At 47.4% G+C, this 22,578-nt stretch overlaps 1 protein-coding gene and 1 pseudogene across 2 annotated transcripts in view; one reads left to right on the top strand and one right to left on the bottom strand.

The window, feature by feature from the left end:
- Positions 1–22,578, top strand: part of PPARD (peroxisome proliferator activated receptor delta) — a 92,239-nt gene that overhangs the window by 57,299 nt on the left and 12,362 nt on the right. For both annotated transcript variants that reach the window (XM_053603727.1, XM_053603728.1), the window contains exon 3: positions 20,856–21,086. In XM_053603727.1, the coding sequence (XP_053459702.1) occupies positions 20,957–21,086 (130 nt within the window). In that variant the 5' untranslated portion in view covers positions 20,856–20,956. The remainder of the gene's footprint in view (positions 1–20,855; positions 21,087–22,578) is intronic.
- LOC128594858 (spermidine synthase-like) lies at positions 11,147–12,057 on the bottom strand (annotated as a pseudogene).

Raw genomic sequence — 22,578 nt, 5'->3', positions numbered from 1 at the left:
CACCATGGCACTCTACTGAGGGCGACACAGTGAGACTCTGTCTCAATAAAAATAGAAAAAGAAGAGTGGTTATCTCTTATTGGGGGCATTTACTGGTCATGGGCATGAGGAACCTTCTGGGATATTGGAAATGTTTGCTGTCTTCACTTGGGTGATGGTTTATAGTAATATAAATGCAAGAATTCATGGAGCTATATATATAAAGTGTGCAGACTGCATACTTTAACCATGTGTTATATCCCAATTGTAAAGCAGGAAAGCAAATGAATGGCACATCCCCAAAACAAATAAGTAAAATGCAATAGCAAGAAAGTATGGAAAAAGTGATGATTAGGGAAATACAGGAACTTTAGGAGCACATTACAGGAGGCTTGTCTGAGAAAGTGATATTTAAACTGAGATTAGGAGGATGAGATAGGCATAGATGAGGTTAAGAAAGGAATGAGGTGCCCCAGGTGGGAAGAACAGCCTATGCTGAAGTTCAGAGGTAGAGAGAGCCAGGTATGCTAGAAAGTTCAGGTTGAATAGAGTGTAGAGTTTTGAAGGGATGAGAAGTGAGGTTTCAGACCTACATCCTCTCAACTATGTCATTTCTGAGCCCCCTAGTAAGTCTCCCAGCCTCTCTCCTCTCTTATACACATTGGAACCCAAACACCCCTTTGGTTTGGCCCTCCCCTGGCCTCAGAATTAAGTGCATACCCCTTAGTAAATAGAAGTTCAAGTGCAGCCATGTCCTGGTCCCTTATCTGTTCTTTAGAGAACTGGATTCTCCAGCTAAGGCAGATCGCTAACCATTTGCAGATCCATTCTGCTCGGTCACCCCTGACTCACCCTGCCCCGCAGGGAGTGCCTTTTCCAGTCTTCCGATGGGCCTTAACACCTGCTTTAAAGTTCTGCTGCTCCTGAGTTGGAAATATTTTCTTCCTCTACAGTGTCTACCTCTTTTTTTTTTTTTTTTTGAGACAAGAGTCTCACTATGTCTCACTATGTCACCCTCGGTAGAGTGCTGTGGCATCACAGCTCATAGCAAGGTCTAACTCTTGGGCTTATGCGATTTTCTTTTTTTTTTTTTTTTTTGTGGTTTTTGGCCGGGGCTGGGTTTGAACCCGCCACCTCCGGCATATGGGACCAGCGCCCTACTCCTTGAGCCACAGGTGCCGCCCGTCTTATGCGATTTTCTTGCCTCAGCCTCCCAAGTAGCTGGGACTACAGGTGTCCACCACAATGCCTGGCTACTTTTTTTGTTGTAGTTGCCATTGTTATTTGGCAGGCCTGGGCTGGGTTCGAACCCGCCAGACCCGGTGTATGTGGCCTAGCCTCTGTGCTATAGGCTCCGAGCCAAGGAAGTGATCTTTTCACAAGCTTTTCACTGTCTTTTGACAGCCATTTTATAAAAAAGATGACCATTTGGGTGTCAGTTGTAGCTGCTGTTGAGAAACATCCTGGTGTAGTCAGATAAGCTCTTGGAGCTACTATCCCAGGATTTGGGACCAGACTGTAGCCATCTCTCTCCTCATGACCATAGACAAGTTTCTTCACCTTTTTGAGCTGTGTGAGATTGTACATGTAAGGAAGTAGACACTCAGAGAAGTGAAGCAAGGCTACTTAGCTACCCTGTTTCCCCGAAAATAAGACATCCTCTGAAAATAAGACTTACTTACAGGAAAGATAAGACGGCCCCTGAAAATAAGACCTAACGCGTCTTTGGGAGCACACCTTAAAATAAGACACTGTCTTGTTTTCGGGGAAACAGGGTAGTAAGTGGTGCAATTAAGATTCAAACTAATTTCTTTTTTTTTTTTTGGTTTTTGGCCAGGGCTGGGTCTGAACTCGTCACCTCCGGCATATGGGACTGGCGCCCTACTCCTTGAGCCATAGGTGCCGCTCATCAAAACCCATTTCTATTTGGGCAGAAAGCCCTGCCCTTGTCCTTAGGCCAGGCTGCCTCCTCCGAGGTAGCTGCTCATCAACATGGTGGAACCAGGTCCAGGTGCTCAGAACCAAGCAGAGGAACACCAACCCTTGTAGGCTGTGATGAGTGAGAGGAAGAGAGCAGCATTTCTCTCCCTAGGTTCCTCTTCTGCCTGTGGCAGTGGGCACACTGGAAGGCAGGCTATTGGATGCTTACCAGCCACCTTTGGAACAAATGCTTTCGTGCTTATGTCACAAAGGTGAGCTGCTGGTACTGTTCCAGCCTCTACATGCCCAGACAGGGAAGTACAAGCTGCACGTACCTGGCCCTGGCCTTGTGTTAACTCAGGGTTGGTGCTTGGAATCCCCAATTGGCCTGTGAACCCCAGGGCAATACAGACAGATGAAGAAAGGTACTGCCTCAGCCTGCCTAGCTTCCTGGGGGGAGAGACAGGAAGCACTAATGGGGAAAAGGTATGCCTAGCCTTGCCAAGCAGGTCACCGTGGGTGGGGAGACACCAACTGCATGTTCAGGACGCCCAGGATTTGGGTGGAGGCTCTCCAGGTAGCAGCCAGAAAGGAGGTTGTGACAGTGATTCCAGAGTACCCCAGGACACTTCTGGTGGCCCACCACCAGCCCACCAACCTGCCATCTTCCCAGTCAGCGGCAATCTCCAAGGCAAGTAGTACGTCCAGCACTTGGTAGAAAGACCCAGTGCCTGTTCTTCATGCTACCCTGGTGTCCTTCTCTAGAGCAGCTGTTTTGAGGAGAGCAGTGGCTCAGACTCTAAGTCATGTTGTCTTGTTGCTATAGAGCTGACAGACCCTGAGAGCTTGCTCTCTCAAGTTCTAGCTGCTGCTTCTTGTACTGTTCATCTCTGCAGGCCTCCAACCAAGGGGCTAAATTCTGGGCCAGGGCCAAAGTGGCCTGGCAAGGAGCAGGTTGTGTTATGTGGGCCCTGGGGGGAACTCAGGGAAGTTCTTTTTCTCCTGGTTCATGCCACCTCAGACCCTCAGGGCTCTAGCAGCTGCCAGGTAGACAAGAGCAGAGAGGGCTACTTGGGGTGGGGGGAGAACCCCAGAGGAGGCAATGTTTACAGTCTCTCAATCATCACAACCATCACGGGTTGTAACACTTGGTGAACAGAGGCAGCACGCTACTTGATTCTTTCAAGGGAACTCCTTCTCCCTCCGCTGGATGGGGCTGGGATCCAAACTGATTAGGAATCTGACATGACCCAACATGGGAGGCCTTCCACTCTCCGCATTAATTACCCCTAGTGTCATCACTAAGTCACTCCAGTTCTAGCATTTCCCCATCTCATCCTGTATACCCCTCCTTCTGCCCCTGAGTCCTAAGGAGTGAGATTGCAATTTTTGGCCAGCTTTCTTACTGAGAGCTCTTACAGGCTGTCATGCAGGCATAAAATCCAAAAGCTGCTGTCAGAGCAATAGGAGAATTGGGAGCTGATGGCATGTGCCAATTTTCTGAATCTCTCGGGTACTTTGATATTTAGAAAATCTTTCTGGGCTCCCTGAAATTTCAGTCCTCTTGTTCTTTCACCCTGGGTCTTCATTTCTTCTCTTGAGGTCTTGATGCTTTTCAGATATTTGTTATGTAAGGCCTTATCTGGGACCTTGGAAAGCAACCAGCTAGGGGTACACTTGAAAAGGAAAGAGACAACAGAACAAGATTGAAATGTCTGAGTTCAATACCAAGAGAGCTTTGCTTCTTCACCTGGTGTTAGAATTTCCCTTTTAGTTCCTGGGCTGCTTTCACTCAAGTGAGATCCAGGAGTTTTTGGTAGGGAAAAAGAAAGAAGTTTTATAAGACTTCTGGCTCTTCTACTCAGCTCTGTTACAAAAGACACCGATGCTTGTTTTAAAAACAATTTAAGCTACAGACATGTATAAAGGTAAAAAATAATTATCTCCCAGCCAATCTCCTCCCTTCCCTCCCGTCCTCAGGTGGTTTTCCATTCTTGGTAGTTTATGCTGTTTGGCAAGCATGTGTGGCTCTGTGTTGATGTTTTGAACAAAACAGGCACATGGCAGATGTGCAGTTCATCCACTCGCTGTTTTCTCTGGCTGTGTGTCATGGCTGTTCTGCCATGGTACCTCATCTGTTGCTCTGAGCACCTGCAGAGAATTTTATGACATCGATGGGCCAGAATGTTGCATCTTGAGATAGACTTTTTCAACTTTTTCTGCTTCATCTTGTTCTCCAAAATCATTTTTATCATGCTTTAAAAATTTTTTCTAATTGCTTTCTAAACATAGCACATGTTCATTATAGAAAATTTAGAGACCAGGTGTGGTGATTCATGCCTCTAATTCTAGCACTTTGGGAAGCTGAAGTGGGAGGATCACTTGAGGCCAGGAGTTCAAGACCAGCCTGAACAACATAGCAAGGCCTCCATCTATATAAAAATTTTGAAAATTAGGGCGGCACCTGTGGCTCAAGGAGTATGGCACCGGCCCTATACACCGGAGGTGGCAGGTTCAAACCCAGCCGCAGCCAAAAAAAACTGCAAAAAAAAGAAAACATTTCCAAAGTTGGGCGGCGCCTGTGGCTCAAGGGGTAGGGCGCTGGTCCCATATGCTGGAGGTGGCGGGTTCAAACCCAGCCCTGGCCAAAAACCAAAAAATAAATAAAGAAAGAATGACATTAAACTCTGAGAAAATATCAATTTAGTTTAAAAAAAAAAAAAATTTTTTTGAAAATTAGCCAGGCATGGTGGCATGCACCTGTATTTCCAGCTTCTTAGGAGGCTAAGGCAGGAGGATCACTTAAGCCCAGGAGTTTGAGGTTCCCGTAATCTATGATGAAGCCACTGTACTCTAGCCTGGGCAACAGAGCAAGACCCTGTCTCCAAAAAAAAAAAAAGAAAGAAAGAAATGGGAGGCGCCTGTGGCTCAGCAAGTGGGGCACAGGCCCCATATGCCGTGGGTGGTGGGTTCGAGCCCAGCCCCAGCCAAACTGCAACAAAAAATAGCCGGGCGTTGTGGCAGGTGCCTGTAGTCCCCGCTACTTGGGAGGCTGAGGCAAGAGAATCACCTAAACCCAGGAGTTGGAGGTTGCTGTGAGCTGTGATGCCATGGCACTCTACCAAGGGTGATAAAGTGAGACTGTGTCTTAAAAAAAAAAGAAAGTAAGAAAGAAAAAGTACAAAGAAAATTTAGAAAAATCAGATAAGTGGGCCGGGCATGGTGGCTCACACCTGTTATCCCAGCACTGTGGGAGGCTGAGGCAGGTGGATTGCCTGAGCTCACAGATTCAAGACAAGCCTGAGCAAGTGTGACACCCTGTGTCTAAAAAAATAGCTGGGCATTGTGGTGGGCGCCTGTAGTTCCAGTTACTTGGGAGGCTGAGACAAAAGAATTGCTTAAGCCCAAGGGCTTGAGGTTGCTATGAGCTCTGATGCCATGGCATTCTACTGAGGGCAACAAAGTGAGACTCTATCTCAAAAAAAGAAAGAAAAAAAAGAAAAAAGAAAAAGAAAAATCAAGTAAGCAATAAAAGGAGATACTACTATTTATAAATATTACCCCAAAAGCATTTTGTTGTGTAAATTGTAAATGTAGTTGGCATTTAATATCTCATCTAAGCCACGTCATCTCCATTAAGAAAGGCAATTGAGGGCGGCACCTGTGGCTCAGTGAGTAGGGTGCCGGCCCCGTATGCCGAGGGTGGCGGGTTCAAACCCAGCCCCCGCCAAACCAACAAAAAAATAGCCGGGCGTTGTGGTGGGCGCCTGTAGTCCCAGCTACTCGGGAGGCTGAGGCAAGAGAATCACATAAGCCCAAGAGCTGGAGGTTGCCGTGAGCCGTGTGGACGCCACGGCACTCTTCTGAGGGCAGTACAGTGAGACTCTGTCTCTACAAAAAAAAAAAAAAAGAAAGGCAATTGAGTATTAGTTCCATCTTACAGATGGGAAAACTGAGCCACAGAGAGGTTAGTTAAAAGGTCGCACAAAGAGGTACACAGCATAGTAAAGACAGAGCTGGGGGTGTGCTCATCATATATCCAGCACTAATGTTCTCTCCACTCTATCCCACTGTCTTCTCACCTCCAGATAGAGAGGGGGATGCCAGATATCAGGTTTCAGATTTGATGAACTGCCTTATCCAAAGGTTAATAAACAACTACTAGAGGAAAGCCCTTCATTGACTTAGGAGAAAAAGTAGAAGGCACATTCCTCATATTCACAGATATGAGATAAGACATTGTTTACCCTTTGGAGAACAGGATCAGGCTTAAAAGACCCTCAAAGGGCTCTCACCACAGGTCAAAGACAACAGGATAACATTTGGAAGGGATAGATAGAAAGGGCCACCTTCCATTTCCATAAACAGCACAGGGAAATGTGACTTGATGTTTAGACAGTGACAGCTGACCCACCTGGAAGTCCTGGTGGACAACAGGTGGGACAGGTCATTTCAACGCTTTAACTTCATCTTGATTATTGGGAGTTTTTTTTTTTTTTTTTTTAATTTGGCCGGGGCCGGGTATGAACCTGCCACCTTCGGCATATGGGACCGGCGCCCTACCCGCTGAGCCACAGGCACCGCCCAATATTGGGAGTTTTATGAGCTACTCACTGAGAGGGTGTGATAAACTACGATAGAGGAGGGATCACCAAATTGTCAGATGACAAATGTTGAAGTGACAAAAGTTCACCTAGAGAAGGTGGGTGAGGAGAAGGTATAGGCTGAGTCTTAGTGACTGGGGCCAAGCAAGATAGGCCTAGGAATGGCGGTTGGTTGGAGAGAGAGTTCAGTTGGTCAGGATGGGGAAGGAGTTAGGGAATGGAAGCAACAAGCAGGTACGGTAGACTGGGGAGGAGCTCCTGCCCTGATGGCAAGCTGGCCTGTGGCTCCTGTGAGCGCTCAGAAGTTCCCTCCCTCTTCCATGCTCTGATCTCTCATCTGTAAATGAAGATGATAATAGTACCATATGTGACGAGCCTAGAATAATGCCTGGCACATAGAAATGCCATGTACTGCTTGATTGAAGCAGAAGTTAGGTAAGCTCCATGTGTGGAAGAGTTGTAGGTTTTCTCCATGCATTTGGCTATGATCTGCTTTCCCAGCTTTTCCCATTCCCTGCCTCCTTGTTTCTTTCTCCATCTCCCTCTTTTGGGGCCTAGGATCCTACATCTCCCCTACCTAGAACACCCTACCCCTCAGTCTTTGTTTTTTTTAAATCTGCCCGTTTCTTGATATTATTTTCTTCTCTGAACTCGTTAGTATTTTCTATAATGAGCATAGTTTACTTTTATGATTATTGTGGTGACCCAACTCTCCTTCACCTTGGACTTCCCCTGAGGCCTCCAGCAGAGGCAGTTTCCTCCTCTTGGCAACTCAGCTGGCCTCCCCTCCTCTCTCCTTGTGTTCAGTCTTTCACACAAGTGGTTGCTGATACTGGGCTTATCTTCCTCTCTGAGAATATATAAACACTTTAAGGCCATCTGAGGATTTGTCACCTAGGAATGGCAGTTAGTTGGAGAGAGAGTTCAATTGGTCAGAGTATGGAAGAACTTTCTAGCATTAGAGGATTTGGGGAATGGAAGCAACAGGCAGGTACAGTAGAGTGGTTAAGAGCTCCTGCCCTGATGGCCCACTGGCATGTGGCTCCTCATCCCCTCCCTGAGTCTGAGCTAAGGACTCTAAGTCACCAAAGCCTCCCTCCATTGAGTGTGGTCGTACTCTTGAAGTCTGCTCAGTGAGAGGTTTTTAGAGTCACAAGAAGGAAAGAAGTACCCAGTACTCCCTCTCCATTGGGAAAATGAAGTCCCTCTCCACAAAAAGAACTAGCTCTCCCAAGGTCACATGGCAGATTAGCAAAAGAATTGGCTGGGCCACAAGTAGGCTCCATCAGCCAGCCATTTCTAGGCTGTGTTATGCCCTCCACTACATTCTGCCAATTTATTGTAACTTTAATGAGCTCTTCCTTCAAGGATCTGCAATGGTCTGGAGAGCAGTGTCAAGTGCCCCTGGAAAATTGATACCTGTGGAGAGATCTCTATAGGACTGCTTCAGGCTAGATGATGAACACATATCTTTTTCCCAGTTATAAAAAGTTGTTCATTTAGTCAGCAAGTATTTTTTGAGCAGTTAAGTATCTGCCAGCCACTCCTTTAAGACTTGAGAGTAGTGTGACTCTAACAAATAAAAATCTCTGGCTTACATTCTTTTGGAGAAGCAATAAGCACTAAGCAAATGAGAAAATACTGGGGGTGCCAAAAAAAAATGTGCACATATTTTGAGAGATCTTGTTGGAAGTAAAATCAGTCATCCCTAAAAGTGTGTGAATTGCAGGTAAAATAGATGTACATTTGACCAGTAACAATAGTGATACACTTGATCAGTAATGATACTTGATACCCTGTGTGATCTCTACCCCTAGGTGGACCTGCCTACCTATGCTCTGGGCATTCCAGCTGCACAGCTTTTCTCTCCACCTCAGTCCCAGACAGTCCATATCCTCCTCCTCCCTCTGTGGGCTTATTCACATCTCTGTTTCTCATTGTCTTGGAACTCAGCCTACCTCTCAGTCAAAGGCCACATAACATCCTCAGGAAAACAGCCATCCACACTAGACTTGTGAATTCTGAGTGTAAGTATCCCCTTACCGTGCTCATCATTTGTCCTTTCTAGCCCTGGTCATTATTCATAGTTGGGATTTGTGTCAGTTACTCGGCTAATGTGGTCTGGCACATGATGGCAGGTGCTTAACAAATATTTGCAGAGCAAGTGAATGAAAGTAGCTAGCCGCAGCTGGCAGAGACTAGAAGAAGGGCAGAGAGTCAATGACACTGCCTGTAGCCACAGCCCCTGGAGTCCTAGTGAGAAGGGATCTGGGAAGGTCCCCAGCTTGTTCCTCTGCCTGTTGGCAGAACCACCCCATTCCTCGAGAGCCCTCTGTGAGCAGTGCAGGGGTCCTCAACTATGTTCCAGGTTTGGTGGGAGAGATCTGGGTCTCTCCTGGGACTGGAGCAGGCCTTTCCTTTAGTTTATTGGCATCTCTCAGCATATTGTTTGCTTTTCTTTGTTCAAAACATTCTTAAGTCACATAATGGGGGGGTGGGGGTGGTCAGGGATGGTTTGTTTTCACGTGGCCCTAACTCCTCCTCATTGGTTTGCAACTGTTATTAATATCTTCCCCTTCCCCTCAATCACAAAAGTATCCCCGTGCTCACTGTAAAGAATTTGGAGAACACAGAAAAAATTAAGAAAATAAGAATCACCTACAACTGACTCTCTCAGAGAAAAATAGCATTAACATTTTGAGCCATGTTTTTTTAGTTGTGTCTCTATGCACGTGTACATATTTTGACATCATTGAGCTTCTCTTGTTTGTGAAAGCTGTTGATTTATACTATCTTTGCAGTCTTCAGTGGCTGAAGGCAGAGGTAGTCAGCACAGAGCCCTCCCAGCAGAGAGCCAGGTGCCTCTCTCCCTGCTGTGCATGGGTGGGGGGTGGGGGGCGGTTGCCCGAGGCCCCTCACTGCCACAGCTTTCCCCATCTTGGGTGATGAGCACCCTGCCTCTCTGGCCTCTTCTCTAGGACATTTCTCTGGCTCATGGAAGCTTATTGTTCCTAAGGGCTGTCACTTGGGCCAGTCGGAAGAATTGTGGAATACAGGGTAGCTCCTGACTGTCTTTTCTCTGGTCCCAGAACTCCTTGAGCAAAACCAGCTCTGGGCCATTCCTAGGGCTTGGCCTCAGGTGACCTCCTGGGGTGACCCTAGCCAGCTAAAAGGCCACTCAGGCCTCTCCTGTGCTCTGAGGAGGATAGGGTAACCTGAATTGGCAAATGGGAAGCAGAGAGTACTGGGAAGTGCTGGCCTGGAAAACTAGGGTACTGGGTCAGCACCTAGATTAATGATTAATGGGAAAGGTTGGGAGGGAATCAGCCAGACCATTCTCCCATGGCCTCCCTCACTGCTGATCCTGTAAACCCTTGCCAGGGACACAGGGCAACCTCTGTCCTTTATCCGGAGACTGCTAACCCTTGTCTGCCCTGCAGTGTAAGGGGGAGGAGGAAATTACTAAGCAACTGGCTTAGCTACATGAGGGGGTAAGAAGGTTTGTGTCCTTCTCTGAAAGCATATGTTTAGATTAGTGAGTTCCCTGGCAGTGATGGTAAGGCAGGGAATTAAGAGATTCTTTGTTGGCCAGGCATGGTGGCATGGTGGCTTAGGCCTGTAACCCAAGCACTCTGGGAGGCCGAGGTGGGAGAATCACTTGAGCTCAGGAGTTTGAGACCATCCTGAACAAGAGTGAGATCCTATCTCTACTAAAAATAGAAAAATTAGCCAGGCATGGAGGTGGCTACCTATAGTCTCCGCTACTCTGGAGGCTGAGGCAGGAGGATCGGTTGAGCCCAGTAGTTTGAGGTTGATACCATAGCACTCTATTCTGGGCAACAGAATGAAACTTTTGTCTCTAAAAATAAAAGACAGAGAAAAAGAGATTCTCTATTGAGGTCCTGATGTTTCATTATGTTAGCACATGTCTAGAACTAGAATATCACTTCCTTCATATAATTCCTTAAGACAAGCCAACAGTCAAGTGCCCATCAACCCATGAATGGATTAATAAACTGTGATATATGTATACCATGGGCAACTAGTCAGCCATAAAAAACATGGAGACTTTACATCTTTTGTATTAACCTGAATAGAGTTGGAGAATATTCTCTTTAGTAGAGTATCCCAAGAATGGAAAAGCAAGTATCCAGTGCATTCAGTACTACTGTGAAGCCAGTAACAAGCTAATACATACCCACACTAGAGAAAAACTCAATTCAAGTTGCAGGGAGAGGGAAGCTGGGAGGGGGATTGGTGTGCTCCCACCTAGTGGACACAATGTAAGGGTATAGGGCGCCCCCTGCAGGGCACAACTACAGCAAGGACCTCACCTAAGAAATGCAAACATTGTAACCTAATCATTTCTATCTTCATATTAATCTGGAAAAAATTTTTTTTGTTATAAATACATGTGTTTGGTGAATGAGGGGGAACAAAGGCAGAGAGAGGTGCTGTACACAGCTAGTACAGGCATGGAGGCTAGATGCCCCACAAAGACACACAGTCCGCCCAGCAGGGCTGGCTGCCCAGCATCCTGGGGCCTGTAACACTTGGTTGGTGGGTGGCAGCTGGCAGGTCTGGTCTGGGGCTGGAGGGCCCAGGCACCCTGGAGGCTCCCTGGTTCCTAGGTGGTTCTAGGCTCAGCTCACATCATTCAGGGCCTTTCAGGCAAACTCGGGCAGTACAAAGGCTACCCGGTACACATCTAAGTTGTTTTTCAGCCGCATCTTTTCCACCTGTTTCTGTGTCAGCTGTTGCACTGGCTCCCGGAAGTTGGTGTTCTGGTTTTTGCTGCACAGCATGAAGCCAATCTGGCCACTGGGGTAGGTGGGGATGGTGCTGTAGGCATAGGCCACCACCAGGAAGAGGGACTTGCAGAACTGCCACAATTCCTTGATGAGGTCCAGGTGCAGCCACTGGCACTCACCCTGGCAACAAAGAATGCCAACCTCCTTGAGGGCTGTCTTCATGAGCTGGTAATAGGACTCCTTAAAGAGGCTTTCAGCAGGGCCCATGGGGTCCAAGGAGTCAGTGATGATAACATCAAAGGCATCCTGGTTCTGTTTCATGAACTCAAAACCATCGCCTACATGGAGGGTCAGCTTTGAACTGGAGTAGCTGATGGCCATGCCGGGCAGGAACTTCTTAGAGGGGGTGACATCCTCATCAGTCTCACACTGAACCACAGACTCCACAGAGGGGTGCTTCACCACTTCCCAAAGGACACCCCCATCACCACCCCCAATGATCAGCACCTTTCGGATGCTGGGGTGGCTGCAGAGAGGCAGGTTGGCAATCATCTCCTGGTAGGAGAACTCGTCCCTCTCCGTGCACTGGATGACACCATCCAGCACCAGCACGTTGCTGTAGGTCTTACTGCGGAAGACGAGGATATCCTGGTACCATGAGCGCTGATGTGCTGATGGTGGAGCAGCTGCTCTACCTGCAGTGACAAAGCCCGGCCGAGCCACAGGCTGCACGTCTCACGGAACCAGACCTCGCAGATGGTGGTGGGGCCGGAGGCGTCAGGGTCCTCGGGGCTAGACTCCATGGCGTCGGGGGGTGGAGGTGGGTGGTGGGTGGGTGGGGGTGGGGAGACAAGACGCAAGCCCAGGACTGCAGGCCACGCGGAGCCGCAGCACAACGGGACCAGCTCCGCCAACCGCCCACCAATCTGAAATTTTTTTCAAAAGATAAGCTAACTGTTATGATTATGGCAGCCACAGTTCCTATTTATTGGACTCTTACTGAATACCCAGCATTGTAAATCAATCATTCATGCTTATTTAATCCACATGACAGCCTCTCAGGTTAGGTGGTAGTATTCCAGGTTTAGGGCTGAGAAACTCTGAGGTTAGCGTCTTCCCCAAGTCACTGAGAGGGAAGGACAGAGCCAGGGTTTGAACCCAAGCCTGACACTGAAGCTGGGGAATTAACTTTGTGGGTTTTACATCTCAGAGACCTCGACACATGAAAACTGATAACAGTGGCAACATAGTACAACTAAAAACATTGTGACTGAGGTTAATATTTTTAGTATATTTATTCATTCAGCAAATGTATGTTAAATATCCACTAAATTCCAGGCACTGTGCCAGGTGCTGGGGGCCTACCTCAGTAAGATAAAGGGCATTCTCTGGGAAACTGGTGATGAGGCCAGACTCATCAGCCTCACCTGATAACTGACATTTCCACAGACACTGCAGTTTGGGTCAGGGTTGCAGTGAGAAGGAACAGAATGGGGCTAGTCAAGGGGAGCTTCCTGAAAAAGGAGGTGTAGGTAGGCCTTGAGGAGAATAGGCTTTAGCCACTGGAAAGGGCCGCATTCCAGGCTGCAGAAGTGGGAGCCTCCATGTTTAGGGAGTAATGCTAGAACATGGGGTGAGTAGCAGGGAGAGCAAAGGAGAGTGCTGGAGAGAGAGACAGGGAGCAGAGCCTGTGGCTGTCTTCGGCACACAGGGGTCATTTTCTGGCAGGAATATTCAGAAGGGCTTTGACCAGGTTGTTCTTGACAGAATCAGCTAGAGACTGGCAGCCAGACGGAGGATTCAGGAATAATGCCTCCCAACTGAACTCATATCCCAGCAACTTCCAAGATGTGAGAGCAGTCTGGCTGGGACATCTGTTACCCCATCAATCGCTAGCATTGATTTGGCTGATTGGCTGGCTGGGCTGGTGACTCCTTCCTCCCTGCTTTGGTCCTTCCAAAGCTGCATGCTCAGTTGATTACCTTCCCCAATAGAGGAAGACCCTTTTTAGGTGAAGGGTATGCGAATAGCTGTGCTCCCCTGCTAGAACCTACAAACAAGTTCTCAAGAACAGCTTCCAGGCCTCTTGAGTCCCAGCTGGTCAAGGGCATGCCAGCTTCTGGTTCAGTTTTACCCAGCACCGTATATGAGGCACAGAGCATAGTGGCTAAGACTTTAGCTGATCTGCCTGGATTCAAATCCTGCTTATCAGTTATTGTTTGACTTGAGCCAGTTATTTTCCCTTTCTGTGCTGCAATATCATCATCAGTTAAATAGGGATAATAATAGTACCTGACTCTTAGGGTCGTTGTGAGAATTAGATGTGTCATTGTACACAGAGCCGGGTGTGTAGGTAGCTCTCAATGAAGGGAAGCTGGTACCATTGTGATGAAGATGGTGACCCAGTTTAGGCTCTGGTACAGGGAGAAGGCCCCTCAAGCTGTGCCACATGGTAGATGGAGCCCATGGAGGCCCCAGCAGTCCCTGGAACAATCTTCCCACACTCATACCTTGGGCAGGAGAGGAGTGTTCCCACCAAGCATATAGCCTGCTAGTGGGCATCAGGGAAGCTCCTGAGTCACCACAGGAACATGAGGCACTTGGGGATTGCTCAGCTGGCCTGGAGGGCAGAGGGCTGCTCTGAAAGGGAATCCCTTCCTACTCCTAGCAAAGAGGTGAGTGGGGGACAACCAAACTTGGAGGGGAGTGATCAGGCCCCAGGAGGCTTAGTTGTTTGGGCCCCAGACCAAGCCTCTCTAGAGCTTTGGTCATTTGGATTAAGGTCCTAACTACCTCTGCCCATGAAATTCACCCACCAGTGGGAAATGGATGGGGTTGTGCAATTGAGCTCTCTAATGGGAGGCTGAGTTTCTTCTTGGGGCAAGACAGTGGGTATTCGAATGGGAGCACTGGGACTACACGGGCACCGAGGACTTGTGTGTGTGTGTACATACATCCTAGAATCTGAGCAGTCCAGGGCTTTGTTTTGCAAGAAATGCTTTTGTAAAGACTTTCTAAGGATGTAAAGCTCTAGCCTCTTTAGTGGAGCAATGCTCTGGCATGGTCAGAGAGCTCTTGCTCTGGCACATGCTGGGGGTAGAGAAGGGAGACTGCCAACACTGAGAGCAGTAGCAAAAACCAGGGTTTCTCACCCGTATGCAAGTGAAACCTAGTGCCAGGGCTGAAAGAGGAACAGGAGACTAGGGTTCATTGCATGCTTGGTGGTGGGTGGGGTAGCAGTCTGGAGAAAATCCAGACTGTCAGCCTGGGTCCCAGGTCAGGGGAGGGTCTGGGGTCAAGGTTGCTCCCAGCTGGGGATGTTGAGAACAGGGGTGGAGTTGGGGGCAACCTTGGCTGCTGGGTAGTTGGCAGACCTCAGCTGTAGATGGAGCATTCAGGGCTGGGTGAAAATGGATGGCTTTTGGCAAAGTACAGTAATGGTCTGCAGCACCATAGTTAAATCTAAGTAAGAAACATCGCAAAGGACATGTGTGGGTTTTAAAATAACCAGACTACAGCTTCCCTCCCTCTTCAGTTGGTATCCTTAAGAGTTCGCAACCAGAAGAGACAACTCCAGGCTGGGGAAAAACATCAGCATGGGAACTGGGGACATTGGTCCCAAATCCTCAACTCTAGCAAGAGCCCAGAACTGCATCTGATCCTAAGAGGCAGCCACTTGCATCTCCCCCCACCCCCGCCCCCAGAAACTAAGAGCACTTCTTCTGGTCCTGCTGGAAAAACCTACTGCCAGCTGGCATGTGGGAGTGGAGGCAGAACGCAGGGGGTGAGTCAAGTGGTTCAGTGCACACAGCTGTCAGAGGCCTGGCCAGGCTTGAACCCCGCTGTGTTCGAAGCCCTGTTATCTTTCCTTCACCCTGTGGCGTGTTCTCTGAGAGGTACCCTGTCAGGATCTACAGGCTTGTTACTGGTCTCATCTACCAAGGGGAGCCACTGAGGCACACGTTACAGGGGCTTCTGAGGATGCCATGGGAGTCTGCTTGTGCCCCATCAGGTCCCTGACAGTGGGCTCTATCCCTCCTCCTCAGGATCACTCAAGATAGAAGGTGAGGGGATGTGGAAGAAAATACTGTGTTAATACATATGCAAGGCAGTGTTGTAGTTTTTCCCCACTCTGTTACCACCTGCTGGGGGGACCCCAAATCTACATGTCCCCCTCTTCCGGGCTCTCATCACAAGAGCCATTGGATCCAGCCTACGGTACATTTCCCCTGTGTCCACTGACATCCAAGCTGCATAGATCCAAAACCAGGTTGTTCTTATCACCCCTCACACCCCTATGGTTAGTGCCCCCACTTTGCCATGGTTCCTGGGAGTCAGGAACCTTTGTCACCAGTGCTGCTCCTGATACTGCTCCTCAGAAGACTTCTTTGGCCCCTCAGCCACAGGCTTCATTGAGGGTCTCTTCCCCACTTCTGCCTCTTCCACCTGCAGGCTTTTCAATCCCGTGGACCACGAAGAATCAGCATCTCTGGTACTTGTTAAAGCTTACTAATGCGACAGTGGTCACAGGCTGCTCTTGGTGATGGCCAAGGGCCTTTTTCCAATATTGTTGCCAACTTCTACCCTACAGCCCCACTGTCCTCTTTAGCTAGGTGTCTTTTTATCTCCTGTTTCAGTTAAGATTGTGTTGAGTCACATGCAACAGAAATCTATCAAACAGTTTACTCTTTCTACCTAACAAATAGTTCGTTAGTTCTTTTTTTTTGAGACAGAGTCTCACTATGTCGCCCTTGGTAGAATGCCGTGGCGTCACAGCTCACAACAACCTCAAACTTTTGGGTTTAAGTGATTCTTTTTGCCTCAGCCTCCCAGGGATCATTTCTTGAGGAACTGATTTATACTGAAACTCAAATCCCGGCAATGCAGCATAAATAAGTGAAGTGGACTTGGGGAGGGACAACTGGTAGTGGAGATGATGGCCATTGCTCAGCTCTGGGGATGATGCCAGGAGTATGCAGATGCCCAGTGGCTAGTTCTGCCCAGTTTTCAAGAGAAGCCAGAAAGTTTTGTTTTTTAAACTCTATCATGAAAAAAGTTTAGTGTTACAGAAAAGTTACAGAGATCATATAAAGTCCTCACAAACCCTTTACCCAGCCAATACTAACATCTTACGTAAGTGAGCAGTGGTTTAGTGCTATTAACTAAACAGACTATGTGGAACTTACCAGCTTTTCCACTGCTGTCCTCTTTTCTGCTCCAGGATCCACGCTGGGAGCCCACGTTGCATTTAGTTATGTCTTTGTAGTCTGCTGTCCTGTCTGTGGGGCTTTCTCAGTCAGAAAGCTAGAGTTTTATGTGACCTTCCCTAAGTTTTTTCACTCTACTGTAATAATTTCAAAATTACACATTTTATTTATGGTATCTTAAGTCATTACCTTTGAATTTTTTCCGTATGCATATTTGACTGAAATGAATAAAGTTGATTAACATCTCAGGCATCTTCTGAAAAATAAAAGGACTCGAACAGTTGAATGCTGAACACTCTCATATTCCCCGTTATTGGTTGTAAGTTTTGCTTTTTTATTTTATTCCAATTGAAATTATTTTTAGAAGAGCTGACATTCCTATAGTTCAACTTTTAAAATGTATAAAACGTACAGAGAACAAAATCTCCCTCCCACGGTAAGCCAGGCACTCAGAGGCAATTAGTGTCTCCAGGTCCTTATGTAGCCTGTATTTAGAGTCTTACACATACACAAGCCAATACAGCTTCAGTATGTCTTTTTAGCTCTTTATCAATGTATCTTAGAGGTACTTTCATCAGTCTATAAGCAATTCCATTCTTACCTGTTGCTGTATACCATTTCATATCTGTATCATTTATTTAATAAGTCTCCGGTTAATGGATATTTAGCTTGTTCCCCACCTCTTACAGTCAAATAATACTATAATTAATAACCTTGTACTAACACTTATCATTTGCTTATGTGGAAGTATAGATACATAGGATATAACCTAGAAGTAGCATTTCTGTATTTAGATAGATCAGCCAAATCACCCTCTGTAGGGCTTGAGCCAATTTACCTCTTACCAGGCATGTGTGAGAATGTTTTGCCACATGCTCAACAATGTCTTAGCATCTGTCATTTAATCTGATTGTCAGGGCCAGGCACAGTGGCTTACGCCTATAATCCCAGCAGTCTAGGAGGCTGAGGTGGGCAAATCACTATAGTTCACGAGTTTGAGAGCAGCCTGAGCTAGAGCAAGACCCCCCTCTCTTAAAAAAAAAAAAAGAAATAGCCAGGCGTTGTGGCAGGCGCCTATAGTCCCAGCTACTCAGGAGGCTAAGGCAAGAGAATAGCTTAAGCCCAAGAGTTTGAGGTTGCTACGAGCTATGATGCCCCAGCACTCTACCAGGGGCAACAAAGTGAGACTCTGTCTCAAAAATAATGAATAGGTCGGTGCCCCTAGCACAGTGATTACAGCGCCAGCCACATGTACCGAGGCTGGCAGGTTCGAACCCAGACTGGGCCAGCTAAACAACAATGACAACTACAACCAAAAAATAGCTAGGTGTTGTGGCGGACACCTATAGTCCCATCTACTCAGGAGGCCGAGGCAAGAGAATCGCTTAACCCCAAGAGTTTGAGGTTGCTGTGAGCTGTGATGCTATGGCCCTCTACCTAGGGTGACATAGTGAGACTGTGTCTCAAAAAATAATAATAATAATGATAATGATAATGATGATAATAAATTTGATTGTCAAAAGGTATTTCAATGTTATTTTAATTTGCATCTCTCTTTTTATGAGTAATGTTAAATATCTTTCATATGTTTAAGATCCAAATTTATACCTTTTCTATGAACTGTTTATATCATGGGCCTATTTTTGTATTGGATTACTAGTCTTACTAAATGGTAGGAATGATTTTAGGGAAATTAGCCCTAAATTGTCTGATGAGAGTCACAAATATTTTTCTCAGTTTGTCTTTTTTTTTCTTATAGTTCTTAGCATATAGAAAGATTATATTTTTATGTAATCTAACTTGTTAATTTGTTTTGTTTTTTTAAAGACAGAGTCTTGAAGCTCTGTCACCCAGGCTAGAACACAATAGCATGATCATAGCTCACAGCAGCCTTGAATTCCTGGGCTCAAGCAGTCCTCCCACCTCAATCTCCTGAGTAGCTGGAATTATAGGCACATGCCATAGCACTCGAGTCCCAAACAATTTATTGAAAAGTGCATCTTCGGGCGGCGCCTGTGGCTCAAGGAGTAGGGTGCCGGTCCCATATGCCAGAGGTGGTAGGTTCAAACCCAGCCCTGGCCAAAAAAAAAAAAAAGAAAAGTGCATCTTCCTTTGATGTGAAGTGCTGTCTTTATAACATACTAAAGTTCTATATGTATTTGCCTCTATTTATGGACTCTCCGTATTCTCTCATTGATGCGCCAGTACCACACTGTTTAAATTACTGTAGCTTTACTATAGTTCCTTTTATTCTGTCCAGTTAATTCCTTACCCTATTTGCCCAAGTGCCAGCTTCAAGCCTCATCTTTTACTCTCAAAAAACAACCATGTCTCCTTTATTAATTAAAGAGTGAGGGCATTCCATATGAGCTGCTCCCCCCAACTACTATGATATTTAATTTGTATTTTTTCATCTTGCATTCTTGAATAATTCCCCTCTCATCAATCATCCTGGCTGGCTTACCCCTTGAATCTTCAGACTGTCTTTCCTTGCTAACCTCTCTTCTATTCCAAAAAACCTTTCATTGGCTTTGCTACTACTTTTCTCAAGCTAGTATCTCATGTACATTTCTTACCCTGACATATTTGCTGAAAAGTTAATTTCCACTCCTGGTCTCAGCTTTCTTGCTACCACTTACTTTTCAGAGCCCAGGTTTCTCTCTCAACCACTTGGCCAAAACCTGTCTCACAGAGTCGTTGACTCACAGGGTTGTAGTCTCTAAATCCAGTGGCCATGTATCAGGTTATTACCTTGAATCTCTACAGCATTTGAAATGGTTGACCTCTCGTCTTGGAACAGCCTTTCTCTTGACTCTGGGATACCAGGCATCCCAGTCTCTCCCCCTCTGCTCAGTGCCCCATCATCTGCTCTGGAGCCTCTTCCTTTTCCCTCAGTTGACATGCTGCTCTCCTTCAGTGAACTGCATCCCTTCCTATGCCTTTCACATCAACTGGAATTCCTCCCAGGTCTACAGATTGCCATCTCCCCCGCCTTCTGTCACACTCTAGGGCTGAATTTCCAGACTGCCTTTAGGAGACCAACTAGGATGGAAAAGAATGGGTAGAGTTTAGACGTGTTGACAGAGAACAGTTTACAGAGAACCAGTTGGAAGTTGCTTTGCTGTGGAGCAGTGGTTCTCAAGCTTGGCTGCACTTTGCAATCACCAGGAGAATTTAAAAATAAAATCTTCAGTGCCCAAGCTGCTCCCCAAACTAGTCAAATAAAACTCTCTGGGGATGGGCCCAGACATCTGTATTTTTTTAGAACCCCAATGATTCCAATGTCTGGCTAGGTTGGCAGCCCTAGAGCAGCAGGGAGGGAAGGAGTAATCTCAAATCACTACTAGGTTCTGGCTTTCATGAGTGGTACATGGGCACAGAGTACTAAAGTAGGGATTACCAGAAAAAGAGTATGGGGGGGAAATGGTAGGTTCTGTTAGATGGCTTGATTTGAGCTGCTTGTGGGGTATCCAAGAGAAGAGGTCCACTGATGCTCAGCTCTCCCTAAAGCAGACCTTTTCTTCTCCGATCCTTCCACAAGGCCTGCACGGCCTGGGTGTCCCTGCTGTCTCTCGTGGTGCCTTATGATCTTATCATCTCTGGCTGTAGCATTTGTGGACAATATTTTCTTGCTGGAGGTTGGAACTGCCTCCCTCTTTATGATGTGGACATGGGGTCACCACCCAGTAACCCACCTTGGAAGATCCCAGGGCAGAGCCCATCTCCCCTTGCCTAATGGCTCTGCCATTGATTGCACATGAGCTGTCAGTGTGAGCCAAGCACAGCAGCCTCTCATGTCTTTTTCCACACCCAACACAAGAAGGGTGGCACCCACCCCCTTCAAGAACAGAGGCTCGGGTGGCGCCTGTGGCTCAAGGGGTAGGGCGCCAGTCCCATATGCCGGAGGTGGCGGGTTCAAACCCAGCCCCGGCCAAAAAAAAAAAAAAAGAACAGAGGCTCAGGAGAGCTGCCATTCTTGGGCCTGAGTGCTGGTAGGGATTGGGTGGGGGTTGGGAGGTATGGCATCTGTCTGGATCTCTTAAGGGAACTGGAGAATTGGAAAAAAACACTCCGACGTGGCTTCTGGAGACTCAGGGAGGCTCAAAGAAAAGATTGCAGCAGAGGAGGCAGGGAAAGGTGGCACAGTGGTTTGCCATCCTGTTGGGCTATTGGAACCTGCTCTGAACCCCATAAACTTGTCATAAGAACCAAGTAGGCAAAGGCAGTAGGACAGGTGACTTTGAGATACAAGGAGTAGGGATGATGGGAGAGCACAGCAGGGACTCAGGAAGAACCCTTCTATGGTGACAGCCCACAAGCATGGCTCACTCCTGCCACCCTCTCTCCTTTGTCACCACTTCCCCCAACCTCTTCCTGTCTTCCCCTTTGTCCAGGCTGATGGGAACCACCCTGTAGAAGTCCATCTTTGTTCAGACCCAGATGATGCCAGAGCTATGACCGGGCCTGCAGGCGTGGTGCCGAGGGGAGATCAGCCATGGAGCAGCCACAAGAGGAGGCCCCTGCGGTCCGGGAAGAGGAGGAGAAAGAGGAAGTGGCAGAGGCAGAAGGAGCCCCGGAGCTCAATGGAGGACCAGAGCATACACTTCCTTCCAGTAGCTACACAGGTGAGGAGCAGCTGGCAGGGCACGCGGGGCAAAGGCGGCAGAGCTTGCCAGCAGTCATGTGGGATGCAGAGTGGTTAAGGACCGGGGCCAGAAGGCCACTAGCCAGCTGCAGGACCTTGGGCAGGTTGCACCTCTTCTTTCTGTAAAATAGACTGGGATAGTAGGTGATGTAGACATGGGCTTTTGTATGAAGTAAATGAGTGGGTATTTGGAATGCATGTTGTCTCCATTGTTGTGATTGCCACCACTGCTCTCACAGGACATCTGGAACCAATCTGCACTAACACACACTGGAAAGATCGGCTATACCTGAGATTATTAGATCAGTTGAAACACGCAACTTGATCGATCTGGTGCTGATTACACACACTTCATTATTGAGCTGTGTTGTAATTAGGTAAAATGGCTAAGGAGTTAGTATGAATACAATCAATATTATATTTTTGCAGCCATATAGCTTTAGCTCCTCTTGTCACTCCTATTGGCTCCACTTTGTCTGCTGTTAGTAGCAGTATAGACATTTCTCTCTCGGACCCCATTCTGCTGTGTCCACCTTTGGGACACCTAGAATGCTCCCTCTGCCCCAGCTTTCTGTGCTGCTAAGGCTGCTCTTCCCTGCTTCTGGTCCATCCTCTCAGCTTCTCCACTTCTCTCCTTACCAGAGAGCCACGGGACAGGCACATCCGCTGATCCTTGCTCCCTTCCCTTAGAGGGAACCTGGGGTCACGAGAGGATGTATTGCCAACAATACATACCCTGATTTTGCCACTGGTTTCAGCTGGAGGAGACGCAGGCCACAGGTGGTCATTCAGGGTAGGGAGTACACGAACCAACACTGTTTAGTGTACGTGGTTTATACCTCTGCTTCTGGGAATGTGTCCTGTGTGAATACTTGCTCAGCGTGCACAGAGATTTCCACATCAGCTTATTTACTGCAGCACTGTTCATAAGAGCAAAACATAGGGAAGTGCCCATCTGTGGGAATTGTTTATGTAGACTGTGATAGAGCCATACAGTGGAATACTCCAGGATCATTAGGGAGAAGGCTGGTTTGTATGTAATAAACGTTCCTAACAAATTGGGGATCTCATTGTTTAAAAATCCTTAACGCCAGCAGTGCCTATGGCTCAGCAAGTAGGGCACCAGCTCCATATACTGAGGGTGGTGGGTTCGAACCTGGCCCCAACCAAATTACAACAACAACAAAAAAAATAGCCAGGCTTTGTGGTGGGTGCCTGTGGTCCTAGCTACTCAGGAGGCTGAGGCAAGAGAATCACCTAAGCCCAAGAGCTAGAGATTGCTGTGAGCTGTGATGCCACAGCACTCTACTGAGGGCGACAAAGTGAAACTCTGTCTCTATAAAAAAATAAATAAATACCTGTAGACCCAGCTACTCGGGAGACTGAGGCAAGAGAATCACTTAAGCCCAGGAGTTGGAGGTTGCTATGAGCTGTGTGATGCCACGGCATTCTACTCAGGGCCATAAAGTGAG

Source organism: Nycticebus coucang, chromosome 9, assembly GCF_027406575.1.
Source record: "Nycticebus coucang isolate mNycCou1 chromosome 9, mNycCou1.pri, whole genome shotgun sequence".
NCBI classification, from domain to species: domain Eukaryota; kingdom Metazoa; phylum Chordata; class Mammalia; order Primates; family Lorisidae; genus Nycticebus; species Nycticebus coucang.
This window is presented reverse-complemented; position numbering and strand designations above follow the sequence as displayed.